At 36.1% G+C, this 13,084-nt stretch overlaps 2 protein-coding genes across 2 annotated transcripts in view; both read right to left on the reverse strand.

The window, feature by feature from the left end:
• Positions 1-2,948: 2,948 nt before the first annotated feature.
• On the reverse strand, positions 2,949-6,497 carry LOC143910806 (cell adhesion molecule Dscam2-like). The gene is made up of 7 exons (XM_077429402.1): positions 6,335-6,497; positions 5,959-6,258; positions 5,720-5,876; positions 5,447-5,625; positions 5,161-5,349; positions 4,856-4,957; positions 2,949-4,779 (listed from the first exon to the last, which is right to left on the reverse strand). The coding sequence occupies exons 1-7, from the start codon at positions 6,495-6,497 to the stop codon at positions 4,649-4,651; spliced, it is 1,221 nt and encodes a 406-aa protein (XP_077285528.1). The 3' UTR covers positions 2,949-4,648.
• A 52-nt stretch (positions 6,498-6,549) lies between these two features.
• LOC143910463 (cell adhesion molecule Dscam2-like) overlaps positions 6,550-13,084 on the reverse strand; it is a 239,810-nt gene continuing 233,275 nt past the window's right edge. Inside the window, exons 10-30 of the mRNA XM_077428955.1 lie at positions 11,455-11,533; positions 11,222-11,382; positions 11,000-11,147; positions 10,776-10,927; positions 10,599-10,689; positions 10,161-10,485; positions 9,940-10,075; positions 9,746-9,865; positions 9,491-9,667; positions 9,275-9,419; positions 9,054-9,202; positions 8,777-8,987; positions 8,550-8,689; positions 8,393-8,463; positions 8,058-8,319; positions 7,837-7,983; positions 7,602-7,766; positions 7,394-7,523; positions 7,127-7,317; positions 6,870-7,049; positions 6,550-6,777 (exon numbers count right to left, since the gene is read on the reverse strand). Of these exons, the coding sequence (XP_077285081.1) occupies positions 6,581-6,777; positions 6,870-7,049; positions 7,127-7,317; positions 7,394-7,523; positions 7,602-7,766; positions 7,837-7,983; positions 8,058-8,319; positions 8,393-8,463; positions 8,550-8,689; positions 8,777-8,987; positions 9,054-9,202; positions 9,275-9,419; positions 9,491-9,667; positions 9,746-9,865; positions 9,940-10,075; positions 10,161-10,485; positions 10,599-10,689; positions 10,776-10,927; positions 11,000-11,147; positions 11,222-11,382; positions 11,455-11,533 (3,377 nt within the window). The 3' untranslated portion in view covers positions 6,550-6,580. The remainder of the gene's footprint in view (positions 6,778-6,869; positions 7,050-7,126; positions 7,318-7,393; positions 7,524-7,601; positions 7,767-7,836; positions 7,984-8,057; positions 8,320-8,392; positions 8,464-8,549; positions 8,690-8,776; positions 8,988-9,053; positions 9,203-9,274; positions 9,420-9,490; positions 9,668-9,745; positions 9,866-9,939; positions 10,076-10,160; positions 10,486-10,598; positions 10,690-10,775; positions 10,928-10,999; positions 11,148-11,221; positions 11,383-11,454; positions 11,534-13,084) is intronic.

The following is a 13,084-nucleotide window of genomic DNA, read 5'->3' on the forward strand; positions in this document are numbered from 1 at the left end:
GAAGGAAAAATCAAAAGAAAGCCACCAAAATTGTAAGTTTATATATTTCACTTTTTTTTTAGATTTTATGTTGTAGATAAGGGAAACACTACGGTAGTTGGTCATGCGATAGTCTTTGGCAATCTGTATTATATTAATGCAATAACGCTTATTATAATCGATAAATTAATTTATTGATAGAACGAGAGCTTTACTGAGGGCACAAATATACATAACTCAGTAATATCACAGAATCCTTATTTTTTTTATAACTAACTATTTTAGAGCGATTAATGACTGAAGTGTTTCTTTAATTGATATTAAAAAAAATATAAATAAAAAATAATGATTTGCCGTAAAAATCAGAATTAGCCATAGCTGTTATTATAACTATTACGACAAATGTCATTGGTTGGTATCACCGGTTTGCATTGTGCTATCGCTGTCAAGTCATATTCTTGCTTCGTTTATTCTATATCTCTGATTATTTCTTCACGGTAAAGAGAATAAAACTGTGTAATTGTACTATGGCGTTTAATATAAGCTCAAAGAGGATTGTGAAAGTGAAAAAGTGCAGAAAAAACATAAGTTTGGATACTAAATTAAAGGTACTGAGTAGATTTCAGGCTGGAGAAAAAGCTAGCACTATAGCCAAAGCATTAGGATTGGCTATATCAACGGTGTGCACGATACGAGAAAATAGTATAAAGATATTATCGAGCGCACAAGCCGTTACTCCAGGGCGAGCGACAAAGTTGTACCGGAACAGAAGCGATCTCATGGAGAACATGGAACAACATTTGAACGATTGGATTGAAAACCAAATTCAAAACGATATTCCCATCAACACATTGGTAATACGCGAGAAGGCTAAAACACTCTTCGAACGACTGAAACGTGAGCAGGGTGAAACATCAGACTCGGAAACGTTCAACGCCAGTAGAGGATGGTATGAGCGGTTTAAAAATCGTTCGACTTTGCTTAATAATAAAATGGGAGACGAAAGCGAAAACGATGCTAGAACTGCTGAACAGTATCCACAGATTTTACAAAGAATTATAGAAGAAGGCGGATATACACCTCAACAAGTTTTTAACGTTGACGAGACTGGATTATATTGGAAGCGTATGCCCGGAAAGATTTTTAAAAGTTTTGAAGAAGTTACTTCCTTAGGATCTAAAGATCGTCTCACGTTACTTTTAGGTAGTAATGCTGAGGGTGATTTTAAATTAAAACCATTATTAGTTTATTATTCAGAAACGCCGAGAGCTATGAAAGGTTATTCTAAGCCGGACTTGCCTGTTATATGGCGTTCTAATAAAAATTCGTTTATTAGTGTCAGTATATTTCAAGAATGGTTTTCAACTTACTTTTGTCCGGCTGTTGAAAAATATTGCTACCTGAATAACCTTCCACATAGAGCTCTTCTTATTATTGATAATGGCTTAGGACATCCAGTAAATCTGAATGATATATCTCAACACGTTCGTGTTGAATTTCTTCCGAGAAATAAAACGGCTTCTATTCAACCGATGTGTCAAGGAGTTATATCGACTTTAAAAGCTTGCTATCTAAGAAGGGCTTTTGCTCATTTTGTACGCTTGACCGAGAGCGATGGATTGCCTGTAGAAAGAGAATTGTGGAGGAATTACCATATTATGAATGCTATTGATAACATTACCGAGTCATGGGAAGAGCTTCCGGCTTGTGCAATGAATCGTGCATGGGAAAAACTATGGCCTGAATGTGTACATGATGAAATGGTTCAGGAAACAGTTTCAGATATACAAAAAAATATTGTAGATATTGCTAAGAATGTTGGATTTGATGAAATAGAAGAGTCGGACGTTGTGGAGTTCATTCAGTCGCACGGTGAAGATTTCATGAAGGAGAGTATGTCGCATGTTGATGATGACAAACTCGAATCTGGTGATGATAGTGAAACTACTGAGGCTACTTATAATCCAAGGCAATTGACCATGGATTGTTTGTTTCAATCGTTCACTCATTTGGAAGCTGCGCTCAAGATCATATCAGAGAATGATCCTTGTCGTGACAGAAGTCTTAAAGTGACCCGAGCTGTTAACGAAGCTTTTCATTGTTACAAGGAACTTTATCGAGAAAAACAGAAAAGATTTATGCAAAATACTATAAATACTGTAAATCCTTCAACTTCAACTTGTAAAACTTCTACGAGAAAGAATCCTTTAATAGCCAAAATAAGACCCTCTCAAACGATAATTGAAGATGACAAAACGAGCATATCATTTCTTCCAGTTTCTTTGAGTAATACTTAAACTAACAATAATTGCTACATATGTTCATGTTTGTGCCTATCGATGGATGGCTGTGGTGGTATGTTAAATTTTAAAATAAATGGTTTCTTGTATTATAATATATGAATTCTTTACTGTGGTAAAATTAATTTATAAGGCATTTAAAAACATTATGTTTGATTTGTTTTCAGATTCCAGCAAAAGCTGTTGTCGCTTCATATGAAATACCCAAGTATCGGAAATTTCATGCAGAATATTTGATGGAAGGTTCTGTGGAGTCTTTGGGTATTTTATATTTTGTTTTTATTATTAATTTATATTTTATTAATTATAAATAACCATATAAACTTATTTCAGGTCCTTTGCTTCATGTGAATGGTGTGACCGTTAGAAGATATTGAATATTTTTACATTGTTGATAAATAATATGAGGTTTACTTAAATAAAATAAAAAATTCTATTTTGTCACCGTAAAATGTATTTCTTTAATTATATTTTACTATATTCTGTAATACTACTGTAAGATCCTGTTATATGAAATCAGATAGTATTTGTTTTATTTAATGAAGGAATTGGGGAAATTAATTGTTTTATTATAACATTTGAAATATAAATGATGTTCAATTATAATATTTGATTTTTCTTTTTGATCCTGCTATTATATAAAAAAATAAAATAAACTGTACAGAAATTATAACAAAATATTTATTACATAATTATAGAGGTAATATTAGTAAAATTCAATAACTGAAACAATATAAATACAAATACAAAAACTGAAATTGTTTATTCAATATCCTAATATTTTACATGAAATAATATGAATAATAAAGAGAATTCTAATATTATATAACTATATATCATACATACATACATACAATGTATAACATATTTCAGCGCTTGTCGATAGATGTACTGTATGTAATAAATTGACTAGATATCGCCATTATTCAATGAAATATAACATTGGTGTATACAGGGATGTGCAAGAATGCACTTGGGGTGTCTTTTTATATGAATTTTAAAATCGATATTTATAAAACCTAATCAAATTTAAATATCTTAAATGCTGAATACGGTTTGTGGCATTAAGAATTTAAAAGTTCTGTTTTAGACACATATGTACATACATACCGGATATTTTTTCTTGTTACCACATATATTTTGATTGTGCTTAATGAATATAATTTACACAGAATTTGCGTCCACCAAACATCGTCTGCTAGAAATCTGATTATTGTGTTGAATTATTATATCTTTATCATATTGATCCAGATAATAATCGAAATTTTATTATAATTTGAAGTCATAGTAAAATATCCTTAGCGGTAAGATTTTATAAAAAAAAAAAAATGTACAACATATGTACATACATTAATATGGTTGAAAGTCAGTCTCAAATAATTATTAACTTAAGCTACAATTTATTCTTTATTAAATGATTTTATAAAACTTTTTTTACTAACAATTTTTATCTTATATATCCTATGTACATATATGTGTATTTTATACAATATCAAAGTTATGTAACGAATGGAAATAAATGACAATTTTATTTGAGAAATATTTCAACGATGCCCTATAAATATTTTACATATTGAGAAGATTCAAAAACTAACATTTTAATGCAAATCTGTACAATATATTTATATGTATTAAGTAAAAAATCAACATCTTTTTTAATTAAGTTTTTATAGTTGCAGTTATCACAGGAATTATCATCTAAATTTATTTGCTTGGCATTTATTTCAGTTTAACTGGCAACATAGAGTTCGTATATATTATAACAATAATATAATTATGATTAATATTTTGTCTCAATCTAAAATAAGCTCTGTTTGATTTTTATTCTAAAACTTTATATACAAAATAAGCTAAAACAAATATATATTATACAAAATCAAAACTAGCATATTATAGTACGTATTTTAAAAAAGGAGTAAGATTATTAAATTATGTATGTGTAAAATAGGAAAAAAAACCTTGAGCAATTTGGGCAGTTTGAGTGAATTTCTTCAGACTGGTATATTTTGGTCCATATAAAGAAATTTTTGTTCAATTTAATTTTGAATATTAATTAATACTGCTATTAAGATTTACATATGTAAACGTTAAATAATAGTAAAATGATGTGATATGTCCTTCAAATAAGTCCAAATTGCATTATAATGGATGCTATTGTGTCACTGGAATACACATAAATTGTATTCTGATTTTATTATTATGATTCAGATTATTATTGATATTATTTGGCTGAGTTAAGATGACAGCAGATGAATTAAAATATCAAAATTATTTAATATAATATGTATGAAATTGAAAATGAAAAATGTATAGTAAAAAGAGATTTCGTTTAAAATATACTACTTAATTTAGAATTGTTTAAAGTTTGGTTAACTATGTGACGAGCTTGCTGATTGGTGTACGTGCAATGGCCTGTCCATGAAATGTCTTGGTGTTCGAGCTCTGTCCGGAGGTGGCGACAGCTCGTTCGATTCTGTACTCGATTCACGTTGATAAATATCTACAAAATATAAATTAAACATTGTATAAACTTTTATACCCATACGTATTGGAATGACAGAGTTCGCAAAGCATACCTTGTTGTATCGGTATTCCATACGTCGAACTGGAACATTGACGTGGTCTACCGCGAACTCTTAATGGTTGCATTTCACAAGCATTCCCCATTTTATCGTCATCTGTAAAACATGAGGCATGGAAACTGGTTGTTGTAATATTAATTTGTCACTTGGTACTAAAAGGCCCAATATTCACAAAAATTTCATTGAAAGTTTCTACCACTCAATATAATACGTTTACTCTAGTTGGGCCTAGCGTTTTATACATATGTATATATATATATTTGTATAGAATATGTATTATATATATTATAATAATCTACCTTTTAAAGTTGTATGTCTGTGTGGCTTTTGCGTGTAATGGCGTTTACATTGCGATTGCATAGGTAAAGCATCGTTTTCAATATGTCCAAAAGTGCGAAATTGTAAAGTGTGATCTAATGTAGACGGTGCTACCTGCCTCGTAGGACCTCCTACTTGAAACGTGGCGTACGGACTTATTTCGTACATTTCTAAAATCATAAAAATACATGGTTTTTGATTTTTTCACATTCGAAATCAAATCTGAAGTACATACATACATACATATTTGAGTATCATAAAACATACCTGAAGATTCTCTTCGCATTTTGTCAACATGTCCTTTGATTGGCGATGTAGAGTAATCATGTTGAATGTTTCGCATATTTTGATGCTCTGCACATATCGTCTTTTCGTCACTTGCTTGCGATTGACTTCTTTGCCTATCACCACCGTATTCAGATTGATCACTACAGTGACAAATCATTCTGGAAATATTGATAATTTCAAGTACATAGTTAAAACAATAGCTGCCGATTAGTAACCAGTAGTAACTATTTTAACAAAAAGTAATAAACAGACCTTCGTTTTTTAATCAATATGTAAGCAACAGACAAAGTAGATATGGCTGCCACAGTTGCAAATACAATTGATATCAAATTAAATATATTATCTCTACTATCGATGTCGTTGGGATGTATGGGTTCCATTGGAAAATTAACCGGTGGTGATATGAGAGCTGAAAAGTATTTGTTCAGTCATTAATGTCGGCTATAATTTTATTTTGTAATTAATTACTGAAAATTAGAGCTGAAACGTACCACCAGTAAGTGTTGTAGTAGCAGCTCGGACGACAGCTGTACTTCTTCCAGCATGATTCTCGGCTGAAATCCTAATCTCATACCACGTTGCAGGTGCTAGGTGTGGAAGTGTCAATGGAGCTGATCCACCAGCCCCTCCTATAGTTGCCTGCCAAGCTCCAGAGCCACCCCGTCTCCACTCAGCACCCACATTTAAAACAGGACAGTCGATAGAGTCACTCAAAGATCGTCTTACATCGAGAATCACACAGCTAGAGTTACTCCATATCAAATCCTCCCAATCGTCGGGCAATTTTGGTGCTACAATTAATTTAAATTTTACTCACATTTTTGATTTCAGAAATGTATGATGTAAGAAATATAATATATTGTTTACCTTCCCCTTTGGTGTTCACGTGAAGCGATGAACAAAATTCTCCTTTGCCGATTCTATTATAAGCTGCTATTTGAAATGAATATTGAGAGCCACATTTGAGGCCGACTATGTTGAATGTATTAATTTCTGCGGGTAATTCCACGCTTTGCATACTCTCTTCCATACGTTTGTATATGAGTGTGTAACCTGTTTTAATTTTTAGTTTTATATTATTTGTATATGTGAATAAATTGATTATCTGCGTCGTTAATTACCCATTATCATCGAGCCACCATCTCCGGTGGATCTCCATTGAATTTGAACACTGTTAGCAGTTGTATACAGTATGTCAAGTGATGGAGCACTGGGTGGAGTCAAGCATACAACAGAGTATACTATATCATCAGAACCGAATAAATTCTTAGCAGTACACGTATAGTTTCCACTAACGCTTTTATCAATGTCTAAAAATGAAGTAAATTTTATTTAGTAACCATTGATATAGTATATAAATAAATTTCATTATCAGTACTCTTAAATAATTAACGAAACGTACTGTGAATCAATAAATTTCCTTCTGTTGTCACTTTATAAAGTTGACTGTGTGTGATTGGTTTTTGAGAATGCAGCCAACGAGCTCTCGGTGTGGGATTACCGACGACCATGCAACTCAGTATGATGGAACGTCCAATACCTCCCCGTACAGCGATTCCAAACGAGGCAATACGTGCACCAACTATTAAAATAAAATACAATTTAAAACATATGCATACCACAGAGTTATGAAAAAAACAATTCTACTACAGAACTGACCTCTCATTGTCGTTACTTGATTTACAGAACTTGTTGCTTCTCCTTCACCAGAGCCTGTATTTGCCGTGAGCCAAAATTCGTATCGTCTGTTTTCAGTCAACTTTCTTATTTCTAATGCACCACCAATCCCGATGTTGGTAAAACTTTTTAGCTCTAATGCGTTTACAACTTGTGTCATTGGCTGTCCACCTCTGAAATACGTACATATATAAATATATAGTATAAGTTTTAAAGCAATGCAATTTGTTTTGAATTATTCATGTTTACCTTGCAGCATCTCTGTAATATATTGTGTAATATATAACTTTTCCATTGGGTTTCTTTGGTGGTAACCAACTAATCATAATTGATTCAGATGTACTTGATATGGCTTTGATATCCGCTGGTGGTCCAGGTACTAAAATGCGATATAAATATTCAATTTGATAAATCAAGCGTTAATCATATTAAAAATATTTGTTTGAATTGAACATACTATCTTCTTCGGTGGTACAAAATATAGCTGGACTCAAAACCCCATCTCCAGCACTGGTATATGCCAACACTTGTATCGAGTAGTTAGTATATTTAAGGAGAGCATGCAGAGTTGTCTCAGTACTGCTTATTCGCTTTATTTCAGATGTAGGTGTAACGTCAGCTGCTAATTTTTTTTATTTTCAGATTAATTTTGAATACTGTGAATTATTTTGAGCTAAAAACTGACTACTTACAATAAATGTCAGCAATTGGCTTGTATAATATTTTATATCCAAGCAATGTACCACCATGGTGAATGCGTGGAGGAGACGTCCATTCGATTTTCAAGCTCTGTGAAGACAATGCAGCGCAACGAACTGATTGTGGTGCAGCAGTGGGAACTAAAATGTATTTATTATGTATTAAGACTTTGTCTATTATTAAAAAAAATAAATATTTTTTCGTTTCAAAACACCTCCTTCTCTTGTCAGAGCCATCACTGGTATACTAAGCGGTCCTGCTGATGCTCTATTGAATGCTCTAACTGTTACTTTATATCTTGTGAATTGCCTCAGACCAGTTATCGTGAACCTGTTAGAGCTTGATCCTTTTACAGTTGCAAATTTGTGTGGAAGAAGGGCAGAAGAAGATGATGACGGATCATCATTGTCTGGAGACTCAGACCAGCTAACGGTGTAGCCCAATAGTGGACCGTTCCAAGATGAACGTGTCGGTGCCTGAAGTTTTAAATGAACATTATCATTCATTGGTCTTAGAAATTTATTCTTGAAATAAATAATGTTCGTTTACCTGCCAACTGATAATAAGCTCACCAGCTTCTCCTGCTTGTACTTGAACATTTTGTGGAGGATCTGTAGGTGCTAAAATAATAATTTGTATTTTAAAATAATCAAAAGTCAACACATTTCTTCAAAGTTTCATTATTAAATATCAATAAAATCAATACCTTCTTCATGAGTTTTGGCAACTACAGTATCGGTGAATGTACTACTTTCTATTTGATTTACAGCAAGCATTCGCATAGAATAAGTTGTATCAGGCGAAAGTCCATTTACAATTCCTTGTTCTAGTGCATCACTTATGGAACTGTATATGTATAATATACAATAAATATTACTGTATTATGCATCTACATATAATACATATATACCTATGAAAAGAAGAATATTATACCTAGTTATAGAATATGGACCATTGGTTGATATTGTAACATTTACAATATTAGCATTATCCCACACATCACTTTCAATGGAATGTATTGGTTGATATTGAACCAAATAGCCTAAAACTGGACTGTTGCCATCGAATGGTCTACGCCAAGCTAGTCTGACTGATCGACTAGCCACTTCAATCACTTCCAACTGCGACGGAGGATCTGGTCTCTCTTAAAATTGCATAAAATATGAATAACAGTTAATTATAACACCATTTTAATAGTAAAATGAATTACCTTGTACTGCTAAATGTATAAAATGTTCACTCCGTCCGAATGCATTGCTTGCTTGACACCGATAGAGTCCTGAATCCTGTCTATCGGTACGTTCTATGCTCAACTGTGATCTTAATCCATTTTCTTTTTTCAATTCTGATAAACTGAATCTATAAACAATTGCAAATAAAATGTTAAATCTAATTTAACTTGGACTTATATAAATTAAAAAGTTTTGGTACCTAAAATTAGATGTATCTATGGAATTAGTATTATGAGTCCATACATTATGTATGGGGTTATCGCCTAATATATCGCACATGAGCGTAATTGGATCATTTCTTCGAGTTGTTATATTTTGAGAGGCGACTTCAAATCGTGCAGGTTCTATAAATTGTTTAAGCATAATTAATAATATAAATATTTTATGTATCATTGTATATAGACACAATAGTTACCATTAACGCTGACGGCTATGTTTTTATAAAGAACAGGACCGACTCCGTTTTCAGCAGTGCATCTATAGTTGCCTTCATCGATAGATGTCACAGAATTTATGAGAAGTGAACCGTTGTTGAATATTAAGATGTGTCCATTGATCGGTGATATTGGATCAAAATCATCACTTGCTCGATCTGAAACATTTGTTGGGTTAGTACTTTTTAATCAATTTATAATATCAATGGATCAAATAACTTTTTAACTAAACATACTGTGTTGTTTAGACCAGTAGGTTCTTGGTTCTGGATATCCTTTTGCAACACAATTAACAAACACCGAACTTCCTAGTAATGTAGATACATCTTGTGGCTCGTAGCTCCAATACGGAGGAACTGTAAATCATTTATATTATTATATTTTTATTTTATCATGAGATAAGTACTAATTAGCAAAACGTATATACAACCTTTTATGATGAGTTCAGCAGATGAATTAACTTTTCCCCCTGAATTAGTAGAAACGCATGTGTACGTACCACTGTGAACTGCAGATAAACTTTTGAACAGTAAATAGCTGAAAAATTCTGCATTCCTTTCTTCAATCTGATGAATTATGAACAATCATTAGAATATTAAATCCAGTTTAGTAATTCGTATACATATGTATATATATTATAATTATTTATACCTGTAACGTTGCAGATATTGGAAGTCCATCTTTCAACCATGAAAAGTACACAGGCATATCGCCAGATGTTACTGTGCATGAAAGTTGAGCTCGTTCACCAGATTTAAGATTAGGTGGAAATGTCAGTGGAGAAAGTACTGGTGGACTATTCACTATCAATTGAATTTCTCTTCTGGCTAACTCTCCACTCGGCGTGGCAACAGAACATGTGTAACTCCCGGCATCAGTTGTTGGATCTAATGATGATATTTTCAACAGTCCTCCATCTTGCCTATATCTAGGATTTGATGAAATTTTCACACTGCTCGATTCCCATTTAACATAACTATAAAAATAAATTGATTATTTCAAATATACTTTCATATGTGATTGTATCGATTAAAATCAAGTTTTAATTTATATAAAATACACGAGTTTATTATTAAAATTTGTAAATACCTAATTGGATATCCGTAATAAGGGCATAATATTACTACTTCATTTCCAGTGATACCACGCACAGAACTCATCGATCTTATATATGGAGCACCTGAAGTGGATGTTTTATTTAAATGTATGAAACTATTTATAGAATTCAAAGTGTATTATTTTACTATGCACATCAATAGAATTTACCATAGACATTCAAGCGAGCCGAATGCGAAGCGTGGCCTTTAGAGTTGACTGCTTTACATTCGTACAATCCACCATCTTCAACTCTCACCGCTGTAATATTCAGATGGGAAACTACGAGCCCACTATGATCCATATACTGACCAACGGCATGTCTGTATACATAGGAAATTGTAGTGCATATGAAACATTAAATTGGTTTTTATTACTTTTTCAAAAATACAAACCTGTGAGGGGATGATGAGATGAACTGTGTGTCAAGATACCAGTCGAATCTCGGTGGGGGATCACCGGAAGCTGAACACTTGAGGGAAATGTGGGCAACTGGTTGCACGGCTTGCTCGATGAATGTATACATGACGTCCGGAGGTGATCCTGTCAATATGTACAGTGCAACTTTAGCTTCTAAATGTAGGTTTAGCTGAAAGTTTACGAACAGTTTGACGTACCTTTGCTATTTCTTCTGAATCGAATATTCTGCTTCAACGTGTGAAGTTTTATTGGCTTCAATATACACTTGGTAAAACTGTTTTTCCTATTCAGTATTAAGTACTGGATTATTTTTTTGTGTGATTTTGAATTTTCCTCTGAATTTAATTTGATTCGAGATCTAAACATAAATTAAGATTATTTGTGGTAATTATTTATTTATTAAATGTTTGAACAATTACAAATATTTTACCTGTCGTTTTTGTATTTATTTCTTAGACAGATACTAGAATTAAATACTATTTTTGGTGAAGTCTTTTTCATGTTATTTCCTGTAATTAATAAATACAATTTTTATAAAATATAAACAGAGCTGATATTTGAAAAAAAGTGTTTATTACATATTGTTTATATTTAATGTATGTATTTGAATGTTAAGAATACTTTTTTTTTTATTTTACAATTGTTTTATCTAATCTATAATTTGGAAAGAGACTTTGTATGTAAATATCCTTGGTCGTCGTCGTCGTCGTCTTCGTCATCGTCCGTAGATCGGTGACGTCATCGAACACGTGATTCGATTTTTTTTTTTTCGATCCATGGGCGCCGATTTTTTTTTTCATTTCAATGGATTCACCCCCGCGGGGGCGCAAGGCGAGTAGTTTCATGGGGCCCCGCCAGGGGCGCCACAAGGGGCGCAGCCCCGTGGGGCTCAAAAGGGGGCGCCACAAGGGGCGCAGCCCCGTGGGGCCCAGCCTCATGGGGCGCAGCCCCATGGGGCTCAAAAGGGGGTGCCACAAGGGGCGCAGCCCCGTGAAGCCCCGAAGGGGGCGCGGGGGGCCCAGCCTCATGGGGCGCAGCCCCATGGGGCTCAAAAGGGGGCGCCACAAGGGGCGCAGCCCCGTGGGGCCCCAGCCTCATGGGGCGCAGCCCCATGAGGCTCAAAAGGGGGCGCCACAAGGGGCGCAGCCCCGTGGGGCCCCGAAGGGGGCCCGGGGGGCCCAGCCTCATGGGGCGCAGCCCCATGGGGCTCAAAAGGGGGCGCTACAAGGGGCGCAGCCCCGTGGGGCCCCGAAGGGGGCCCGGGGGGCCCAGCCTCATGGGGCGCAGCCCCATGGGGCTCAAAAGGGGGCGCCACGAGGGGCGCAGCCCCGTGGGGCCCCGGGGGGGCCCAGCCTCATGGGGCGCAGCCCCATGGGGCTCAAAAGGGGGCGCCACAAGGGGCACAGCCCCGTGGGGCCCCGAAGGGGGCCCGGGGGGCCCAGCCTCATGGGGCGCAGCCCCATGGGGCTCAAAAGGGGGCGCCACAAGGGGCGCAGCCCCGTGGGGGCCCGGGGGGCCTAGCCTCATGGGGCGCAGCCCCATGGGGCTCAAAAGGGGGTGCCACAAGGGGCGCAGTCCCGTGAAGCCCCGAAGGGGGCGCGGGGGGCCCAGCCTCATGGGGCGTAGCCCCATGGGGCTCAAAAGGGGGCGCCACAAGGGGCGCAGCCCCGTGGGGCCCCGAAGGGGGCCCGGGGGGCCCAGCCTCATGGGGCGCAGCCCCATGGGGCTCAAAAGGGGGCGCCACAAGGGGCGCAGCCCCGTGGGGCCCCGTAGGGGGCCCGGGGGGCCCAGCCTCATGGGGCGCAAGCCCTAATAGGCATTAACTAAGGGGGGCGAAGCCCTAGACGGCAATTAATCATGGGGGCGCGGAGGGGCGAAGCCCTAAAAGGCAACTGATCATGGGGGCGAAGCCTTAGACGGCATTTAATCATGGGGGCGCGGAGGGGCGAAGCCCTAAAAGGCATTAACTAAGGGGGGCGAAGCCCTAAACGGCAATTAATCTTGGGGGCGCGGGGGGCGAAGCCCTAAAAGGCAACTGATCATGGGGGCGAAGCCTTAGA

This window comes from Arctopsyche grandis, chromosome 4, assembly GCF_051622035.1.
Source record: "Arctopsyche grandis isolate Sample6627 chromosome 4, ASM5162203v2, whole genome shotgun sequence".
In the NCBI taxonomy this organism is placed as follows: domain Eukaryota; kingdom Metazoa; phylum Arthropoda; class Insecta; order Trichoptera; family Hydropsychidae; genus Arctopsyche; species Arctopsyche grandis.